Genomic DNA, 10,682 nt, shown 5'->3' with positions numbered 1-10,682 from the left:
ATTTGCAAATTGGTGATGGTAAGTTTGTAACACTGAAGTGGCACTGAAATAGAAAATCATAAGGAGAAGTCAATACAAGTGAGAAAATATGGAAAGTGTCATTTGCTTAAAGATGCACATTTCAAAATTTAGCTTCTGCTACCAGACTAAACCAGCCTGAACACTGAAGGTAGCAAAGCATCAGCTACGTGCTGTCTCTCATGTGAAAATAGAAATAATTGAGGCAATCAGGGCAAGCTAAATGGAGAAATAGCTAGTGATACTAACTGTTTGTTTTGGTGGGTAGGGTTTTTTGGTTGTTTTGTTTGAGTTTATTTTATTAAATAAACTCTATATAACTGAGTGTACCCAATGTGCCAGAAGCTTTATGCTAATATACAGAGGTAGAACAATATGATAAAGTACAGAAATAAATTCAAATTTGGGAAAGGACCATCCGAACTGGAAAAAACAATTCTGCATTTCGTTAAAAACGGAGCACAGAGAAAGTATCACAGCTCTTTCAAAGCAGGTTGCTCAGCCGTGCGTTATCACAACGTGCTTGATTTTGGGGGTCAGAATTAATAGCTATTAAAAAAAAAGAGAAAAAAAAAATAATCAGAGAAGGGGACAAGGGGGAGGGAAAACAGGGCAGCTGGATGCAGAGGATGCAGGGCAGCCATGCCTGGGTGACGGCCTGGAATGCAGATGGCTGCCGGCAGGACCAAGGGAATGCCGCAGGCACTGTCCCGCCAGGCCTTGCCTCTTTCAGAGCGGGCATAAAACCTCCCACACAGGGCTTAACTTTCAAGATGCAGGAAGGCTGTACAGGAAAAAATCTGTTTCACTGGACTGAAAATAGCTTACAGGGGAGGATTAATACTTGTTAGCCATGTCTAAGGGCAGAAATTAAAAGCAGAGACCTGCAAGGGAAGAGACAGGCCTGAAGTTTTTGTTTTCTCAACACAAAGTCCCACCGCAGATGTGGAGGGGAACGTTTCTGTATGCTATTTTTCACTGCATGCATTGCATTCATGGTCATTTCTCTACCCCGTCCACAACGTCTGCTGAGACTAGGGAAATTTCTGTGAAAGTTTTGAGCGATGGGTAATTTTCCTGGGGGACATAGGGCTTAACCGTACCCAGACAGCATCAGGAGAATTAAGAATAAAGCAGCTCACACTGAACTCCTTTTTAAAGGGATTTTAATTAAGTCTTCCGAGAGGGCAAAGGGGAACATATGTGCTGAAACAGCCTCTCAAGCTTTGTCTAAAGGAAGGAAATTACCCACTTTTAGCAATAGTTGTCAGCCATCACAGGAGCCACCCTAGCACCAAGCACAGCTGTATGGCACATGCCTGACACACAAACCCTGCTCTGAGCTACACCGAAAACTTTGGGACACAGTAAAACAGGACATATTCACGTGGCTTGTGGGTACCAAAAGACAAGGCTCTCTGTGGATCAGCGAAGTAACCATATAAAAATAAAGGAGAATACGAGAGACCACTGGCATAGCGCGGTTGCAGGTCACCTAATAGCTTCCCGACAAAATGCTGACGCTATGTCCCATTTCTTCTAAAGCAGAACAAGGAAAAATGTCCGCTCTTTTCTAAGTCCCAAAAGCATATGCACTATTAAGAGCAGACAGACGAGAACCCATCACTATAGAACAGAATCATTTAGGTTGGAGAAGACCCTTGAGATCGTTGAGTCCAACAATAAACCTATAATGCAGAAGTCTGGTATTGGGCACAAACGCTCCTCCTACAGATGCCCTCAGCTCAGCGAGATCCATGTTATAAGCAAGCCCTGAGTCTGAGCAGGTTTCCTACATCCAGATCTGCAATAACAGGTACACCAGCACTAGAGAAACACTCTGCTTCAGGTCTTTCACTGCAGTGTAAGCACAGGCTCCAGTGTTTTCTCAAAAGAGGGCTGTGATTAATATACACATATTACAAACATATATTGCTTCAATTCACAGAAATAGATTACCTTAATTGTTACGTAGTTTTTTAATGACTTGGACATTTTTTCTTGACTTCCTTTAACATGCAAGTGCCCTAGAACAAAAAAAAATTAATCAGGATAAATAAGCATGCTTTTGAATGGGAAGTGACTGAGAAAGACTGCGCTGAGACACTGGAAATGCTGGAGGCAGCATATGCTGTGATGGGTATGCACCAACCATTTCAATGCAACATGTAACATATTTTTCAATAGCTTTGCCTACAGCCCTGCACACCTCTCCATCCTCAACTTTGGCTGGATGAATTTTAAAACACAGGAAAAGAAAGTGTTTTTTTTTAAAAAAAGCTAAAACCAAAACACCACCACCATAAGCAGAGACATTAATAAGGAAAAAACCAAGAAGTCTCCCTGCTCAGAAGTGATAATAAACTGATAAAAACAAGCAAGCAAGGAAATACTTTTCAATCTTCACAGAAAAAGTACCTTACCGGTTACTCTTGACTTTCCAGAAATATTTTAAGACCTTTAAAGATCTTCCAGCAATCTCGCATTACAATATCTCAAACAATTTTCTGTCCTTATTAATTGCTAGTGGCTGTTACACTGTTTTTTTTAATCCAAAAGTTTATTGTGCTGGTTCAAAATACCTTATGTGTAAAATGAATTTTCTACACATTCCCTATTTCTCCAGACTTTGGGAGACTAAGAAAAAGAAGGGGGAGGGAGGGAGGGATGTAGCTATGATGTCTAATTTGAATTAGCTTATTTTAAAATGCAATCTCTGAGCATTGCTAGAGCTTTCAATAGCTGCATGGACCGTCGGTTTGCAGGGCTGTGGTACATGAAAAAGGCAGTAACCATCTCCATCGCATTTAGGAGAGCACGTAGAGCTCCGCTTCAGGACTGAAAGTTCTGTTGAAGCAAGACAGGAGACTGGCAACCTCAGGCTGCACGCTCCCAGGCCTCGTCCGTGCTAGCCACAGCACCACCGCTGATGGAAAACATCAATTATTCACAGCACCGGAGAGATGCTGAACACTTAGACAACAAAAGACTACTCAGTGTCATTTCAGAAATGTTGTTAAAAGCCTTAATTGGCTTCTCCTAATAAAAGAGTAATCCTGTAAGTTACCAAGCACCCACAACTAACACGCGATTTTCAGGCCCTTCGTGACCTGCAGAACCCAGCACTTAATTGTACTTAAGAGGCAGATTTTTAAGCACAAACTTTTCTTACTCTGTCATACCACATCAGTGCTCCGCATTCTTCCAGATTTGGCAGTCCAATGCCTCAGAGTGCTCCGCAAGGACAACATATGATCACGCTTCTGCTTTTACAGGTGGTGGCAGAGGTGGCATTTCTTGCTTAGCAGCCCAAGCAGCTGTCTGAATTTTGTGCTACTCTCTGCACAGCGCTGCTTTTGCAGCCTTGCCTGGAATCCCCTCTCTTCCACAAGCGGATAAAATCCCCATTATGCTCATCTGGATACAAAAGAAACATGCTCAGGCCCGGTAAACGGACGTGAAAAGCATCTGGTTTCACTTCTTAGCTATTTCTGACAATGATTCAATGCAGCAGGGATTCTCCATAAGAAGGCTACCTCCAGTCCTACCCCGACCACCTGGAAATTGAAGTTTGCACAACACGCTCTATGGAGAGTAGGAAAGAATCAAGAGATCTACGGATACAGAACCAGCTACAGCAGAAATCTACGATCAAACCAAACTCATTTTCATCGTATTTGTCCTGACTGCTAGCAGATGAGGCCATTTTCACCGCTGCGTGGTTAAACTCGGGGCCCTCAATAAGAACATTCAGGCTGTCAGAAGCACTGGACACCTGCAGCTCTTGTGACTCAAGTAAAACCCACAAACTTCTCCCGGGAGAAGGGGAAGAGCCTAGGTATGATTATTATTTTTTTCCTTTTGCAAAGGTGCCTAAATATTGACTTACTTAGCTTTAGGCAGCCAAGCTTAAAATAGTTTGATTGTATTTTCCTAATAAGGTACAGGTAACTCTGAATGTGAAATAATATTCCTCTTCAAGAGTTTCAGCACTTAGAATGATTTCATTAAAGAATCACAAAATACAAGGATTTTCATAACTTTGGCTTGGCGCTCTTCCCAGAGTACAAGTAGTCTAAAAATAAAGTCCTTATAAGAAGATTTATCCCCAGTGCAGGGATTTTCTTCTTCTAATGGGGATTGCTCCTCCAATTCTGAGCCTGCTAGAATTCTGAAGTCTGTTACCAGACTAAAACGTTTCTGAAGCTGATTCATTTGCCCTAAATAATTCACACTATCATCCTCCAGCAAAATTTTCTGACTTAATGAATGTAATCTGTCAGCTCCTAGAGAACCTCAGTGTACAAATTGCCCTTGGAATTAAGTTCTTTTTCCCTTTTTTTTTTTAAAGAAAAAAATAACTCCTCTTTAGTTAGTTAGTTTCAAAGAATATTTCCCCTGTAGTTTCAATTCCAAGCTTGAAAAGTCATGTTCACTGGTTTTCTACAGAAGGCTCCACCTGGCAGTAACCAGTGCATCTCAGAGGAAGTGCAGAGAATTCCCCAGCACCTTAGGAGCAAAGCACACCCTGGAGGATGCACCAGCCTCTGGACAATTGCTATTGATTTATAACAGGCTCTACACCAGGAACTGAAACTAGAATTCAATATTCATCCCATACAGTACAAATATATATATAAAAAAGAAAGGCCAAGTAATTCCCAGAGCTTAGCACAGGCTTAACTCTGCATCTCTCTCTCAGGGAAGAGACATCTTGCACAAAATACCGTTCAGCAACAAGAGAGACTGCAGATTTCAACCTGACCTTCTACTGACTTCAGTTCTTTGGAGACCATCCAGAACCACCAGGACTGCAATAGGAAGAACAAATTTCAAGATTTCCATCAACGGGAACAGCGTTAGTACCATCAGACAACGATGTAGTTCAAAGCACTGTACAGCACAAACCGCTGCAGCACTATCATGCAAAGGCAGCAAGGAGCAGTTCTACATAACGCCAGGCAGTATCGTGTGCTGAAGACCAAGCGAGTAAAAGACACTTTGGTACAGTTTAGTCAGGCATAGCCAGCGAGGTCACTTCTGGGGGAAGAGACAAGGTCTGTGACATCTATGGGCTACACCAATACCAAGTCACTCACACTCCATAGGAAAGCAGAGAGACACAAGTTGATCAGAGCACTAGAGAGGGTTAAGGGACCATAGTGACGAGACTCAATGTCTCCACTTTTCTGCAGAGCCGACGGGTGAGTGACTTGGTCTTTATGTAGTCCATAGATGTCGCAGACCTCCTTGTCTCTACCTACCAGCAATCTCATTGACCATGCCTGACCGGAGTAGGCCAAAGCATCCGACTCACTTGGTCTTCAGCATGAATCTTGTTTCTCATACCCATCGCTAGGCTTAATGCTACTGGTGGATAAAAAAGGCTTCCCAGGAGAATTTAAAAAGTTACAGGTATGTGAATTAAGCACACGGAACGTCCAGTGGTTGGCTGCTGCAGCACAGCGTCTGCCTGCAAGGCTTCCCCCACATTTCAAACCATACAAAACATCCCAGCTCAGACATTCCTCTGCAGGATCACGACTTTGTGAGCTTTGTTGGTTCATCAGTTCATGTATCTTAGCATTCTCTCCATTCTTATCTTCCAGTAGTACAGATGTCTTTTCTTATCACGATTAAAAGCCTTCCACCCTGTTTACAAACAGAGGCTATTTGATTCTGCATGCTACTGAAAACGTTTTTTTTAAGCCCACAAGCAACTAGTGCTGAGAGATGTTGGAGAACAAGCCTGGTTTATTCTATTCTCAATGCTTTTAAAACGTTACCATCAGCTACCTGCTCACCTGCCACCTCCACTCCCTGCCTTCAGATACTGCGGGTTCTGGTTCTAAGACAGCAGAAATTTCTGGTTTTAGGAGGACTATGTAAACACATAGAGAAAAGATCAACTATTTTCACCCTCTTCCCGCAGGACGAGACTTGTAACAGTCCTGTTACAACACAGTCCTGCAGGACTGTTACAGCCAAAATGCAATTAAAAAAGAAAGCCTATCAAAGAGTACCCTCAAATTTTGAGGAAACTCAAATGAAAGGGAATGAGATTCTCCAGGAAAGACTCTTCTTTCCACATTTTTAATTAGGAGTAAACACTGTATGTGGGCAATGCATATACTGTTATTATTTGGAGATTTCCCCAGATGAAATTCAGGAATATTTCACTGTAACTGCTTTATTAATAAAGGCATTCATTCTACAGTTTCAAGATTCACTCTCATTTATGTTTCTTCACTTAGTGAGGACAGAAACTTGGTCACTGTAGTAGAGCATCTGTTTTCCTACCACTCAAATGCCAAACATAAAAACCCAAACCCTTATATTTGTACAGGCCTCTCAGGTGATTAATATTTTACTTACCAGAATGCAGAAAGTAATTCCCCCATTGCTCACACTGATGATACACCTCGCACTGTGCGATTTCATTTTCATGATGAGGAAATGCAAGATCTATTCCACCGGTATGGATGTCCAGCTGCTTTCCAAACACTGCACTGTAACAATATTTTCCTGATTGGTTAAGTAGAACACTACAAAAGCTTTTACAAAAAGAAATGCAAAAAAGAATAAGATGAAACATTATAAATTTAAGTGTACAATTTAATGATTGCAGTTCTAAAACAAGACTTTACACAGATCTTAGATACCAAAACTGCAGCAGAACTTGTATGGACAGGACCCATATCTGCCCACAATTACCTCCTAGTAGAAGCAATTATTTTTCTAACTTTTAAAGTTAACATTAAAGAACGGCAAGCAGGACATCTCCTTCCCTTGTTCTGCTACAGTTTCAGTATCAGACAGCTGCCTTTATCTGCAAACCTAACCAGTTCGAAGTGATGAACGTTTCTGTAAATCTGGTATTACTATTCTTTATCTTGTACCTTTTCTGTAAGAATTCAGGCAATACTGCACACAGTCATGATAGAAAATGCTTAGTCCTATATTGTTATAATGTCGAAAGAAAGTGTCAGTGCCTCTGATCTCCCAAGGCCATTCCTCTCATCCCAACAGCACGGCTGCATCTGTGCGGGTCACCCACAGGCTTCCATGGCACAGGCCTCTCTGCAGGTACTGGTGGCTGGAAGTAAGGTATTCGTGTGCAACAGGGCAGACCTAGACACTTTCTGCTTAAACACCAGGAGTCAAGGCTGCTACACTCTGTCCACCGCTCCAGCAAGTGTCCTGCTAGGTCACGCTGGGCAAGCTAATAACTTCATTTTGCCCATCTGTTAAACAAAGACAACATTCACCTACTCACAAGGAGGTAAAATCAACGCTAACTGCCCAGAAACCAGGGACACTCAAGCTGGGGAAGATGCAAGGTCTACACAAGTAGAAAATAAAGGGCAAGCCCCACACACACGTGCATGTGTGTGTACACACAGACACACACAGTCTTTCCATATGTCACGTTAACAAGTCGCTCCTGGTAGCTGGCAAGATATTAATACTTTTGTCTCTTTTTGGGACAAAACACCCTGTTAACACCCTGGCTCACGATGGCTCTGCAGAAGCAGTTGGGGCACAGGAAGAAAAGAAAATGAGAAGAGAGGAGAGGAGGGAAGAAAGACCAGCTGTTGCCATTTCCCACGCTCGTGCCCCCTCTGCTTCCTCCTGTCTGCTCCAAAACCAGCTTAAGCACAGATCGTCACAGGAACGGCCCTGGCTCATGCCTTCCCTTGTGCCATCTACAGAGGAGCGCTGGCCACTTGCCATTGCCTCCAACAAAACCATTAAGAGCTGGGGAGAGACGGACCTGCAAAATGCTCAGGGGCGAGAGGAGCAGCCCATCTCACCGCAAGGGAAACTCCAGAGAGGAGATCAGACCTAAGTCAGAGCAGGTGGTTCCCTCCTCCAGGGCTGCATTAGAGACCAAGGCCCTTCTCATTCACCTTCCCCAGGCACACTTCAAAGACTTTTCAAAATCAGTTCACCTAGCTTACTTAAAGTGCTTTGAGATCTTTGGCAAAACAGACGGGTAAGTAGGTATTGCTTAAAATGGGCCTCAGACAGCTGACTGGGACAGCAAAACATTTCAGGTAATTTACCAAAATAAGCTCTCCATTTTCCACAGTCCAAGATTACTACACTTATGCTCTGCATAGGTCAACTCTTATTTACACGGCAGGAGCCTCATCCAGCCGCAGTAAAATAAGTTTTTACAGAAAGAAATGCAGACTATAGACAGCACCACCTTAGCGGATAGGCCATTTTGTAATTGGCATTTCTTACCTGTGCACTTCTGTCACAGGTTGCACTTCAAATACAGCATGTTTTTGTGCATTTCAGTTGCTTTAAGAACTGTTTCACAGTGCTGAAACTATTTACAGACAGAAAATCACCCTTATAAATGCTTTTCACAACCATTACAAGTAGTAATGACTAACAACCCGAGGTGCACGAGCAAAGCATAGGAAAGAGAAACCTAAAGAACCTGTTCCACCTACTTTCAGCTTGGGTTGAAAACTTAAACAGGGCCAGATCTAAATAATTTGTTATTAGCTTCCAAAAAAGATGAGACTAATGCAAAATTAAGTACCACTATCAATCTTCCAGGAGATAAGATTTAAAGTCTCTTTTTTAAAAATACAAATTAATAGGTCATAAGTTAATGCAGTGCAGGACAAAGCACTACCATCCTGTGGAGAAAAATAAAACTCCAAATTAAGAGCAAATTAATTTAAACCAACTACAAGCAAAATGCTACTACGCAAAATTCACATCGTGGCCACAGAATATACCGACACAGAGAAATCGGAATATTTAATACCGTGGCTGACTTTTAAAGAAAGCTGAATAATGCTTAGATGATTAGCATGAACATCCACAACTGCTGTTAAGATAAGGCCAGCAAGATCTCATATGCTCGCTGGAGCCAGGATGAAATCCCATAACCTGTCCTCCTGACACAGCACTACATGCTGAACTGGGTCCAATGGAGACTGCAAGAAGTGGAAGGGAGGCAAATGAAAGAGGTACCGTAACTTTCACTAAAACTTTGGTTACTCAGTTCATGTTAAAAGATTTGCTAATCAACTGTGTGATCCTGCACGGCATATTTTAAATACCCAAGTCTGTCTCAAGAGAAGGTGCCAAAACATAGCAAGGCAGCTACGCCATTAGGGTGGAGCAGAGTTTCTTTGGGCCACACATGACATCCCAAGTTGCACAAAGTATTCACATTAAAACTGGTGCTTTCTACTGATCAGAAAAAACACTTTCAATACTGCTGCTACCATCGTACTGTGACTGAAAACAAAAACCAGCACTGGATTTGAAATCCAAGAAATCTGACCTTGATATTGTGGAACACTCAATGTGCCATCCAGGTCTTCCTTTTCCCCAGGGAGAAGTCCAAGATAACTCTTGAGGTCTGGCAGCTTTCCACAGGGCAAAATCTTTACCGTGTCGTTTATCAGTATCAACTGCCAAGAATAAGTGATTTGTTAATAAGTATGTCTCGAAGAAAAAAAAAAAAAAGAACAAATGAAAGCAAGTGGAAACATGCGTTTAGTGAACTGCTTAGATTTTAATCTCTTTCGCTCAACTTCTCTTCCTGCAACTTTCCTCCCTTCCCCCTTATACAGGGCTTCCAGTTTTCCAATCAAGCGTTTGAAAAAAATAATATGTTGAATTAGATTTCTGCAGGCTAAAAAGATGGATTCAAGATTCTTTAATACATCCTACTCTTTTAGTCCTTTTGGCCTTGTCTGGTTTTACATCATTCATTTAAGTTACTTATCAGCCAGTTTCCCAGGACAAACAGATTGCACTGCAGCAGAAAAGGTAACGAACAAGCCAAACCAAAACCCACAAACAAACAAACAAACCAACCAACCCACAATTTTTTCTCTAGGACACAAATAGTTTCTGGTTCAGATTCTATAAAACCAAGAAGAGCACAGAGATAAGAATCAAAACTATTCTTGGTCAGTAGCAAACTTCCAGTACCATTTTCACCAACGGCTTCTCTACAAAGGTCTCCTCCCCGGCTACATTTGTTGCTTCCTTCACTACACAGCCGAGGACGTAGTCCTTTTTGCCACAGTACCGCAGAGGACAGTTCGTCTCTGCTGCCTCCTAACCCCCGGTCGGATACACACCGCTCCCCGGCAGGAGCTACAGAATGGGGTTCTGGACTCAGTATTTTTTTTGCTGACAAATACATGACCTCATATTTGACTGATGCAGAACAATATACCCATTGGGCTTGAAGGGATCCAGCTTAGCAAGCAACTCAATGTTTTAAGTTACCTTATTTAACACTGTTCATCTGTTTTATTAGCAGTTGATGCTAGATTTACTTCTTTCCTCTACTTCCAGACTGCTAACAAAACAACAGTGTATCACTGGGTGTGAACCAATCCTTGGAGCTTTCCAGTATCAACACATTTTAATGATCATTCGCAGCTATTTTTGGAGATCTATTAGATGGTCATTTTTCTTGAGCCATTCCGCTTGTACTTTATTGATATTATACAGAGTCAGTTTTTATTCAGAATGTCATGCAATATTAAGGGAAGCACATTACAAAAATCCATTACACCTGCTTCATCATTCGAAATTGATAAGAAATAAGGGGACAGAAATATAACCCTAGTTTTATCCACTGAATCTTCATCTTGGCTCTTTCACTAGTTTGCCAA

At 42.0% G+C, this 10,682-nt stretch overlaps 1 protein-coding gene across 1 annotated transcript in view; it reads right to left on the bottom strand.

Moving 5' to 3' along the window:
- Positions 1-10,682, bottom strand: part of CARS2 (cysteinyl-tRNA synthetase 2, mitochondrial (putative)) — a 39,282-nt gene that overhangs the window by 16,907 nt on the left and 11,693 nt on the right. Inside the window, exons 7-9 of the mRNA XM_009322528.1 lie at positions 9,332-9,461; positions 6,394-6,527; positions 1,978-2,045 (exon numbers count right to left, since the gene is read on the bottom strand). Coding sequence (XP_009320803.1) covers positions 1,978-2,045; positions 6,394-6,527; positions 9,332-9,461 — 332 coding nt within the window. The remainder of the gene's footprint in view (positions 1-1,977; positions 2,046-6,393; positions 6,528-9,331; positions 9,462-10,682) is intronic.

Source organism: Pygoscelis adeliae, unplaced genomic scaffold (assembly GCF_000699105.1).
Source record: "Pygoscelis adeliae isolate BGI_AS28 unplaced genomic scaffold, ASM69910v1 Scaffold424, whole genome shotgun sequence".
Taxonomy (NCBI): Eukaryota; Metazoa; Chordata; class Aves; order Sphenisciformes; family Spheniscidae; genus Pygoscelis; species Pygoscelis adeliae.
The sequence above is the reverse complement of the archived record's forward strand: the minus strand, read 5'-3'. Positions and strand labels throughout refer to the sequence as shown.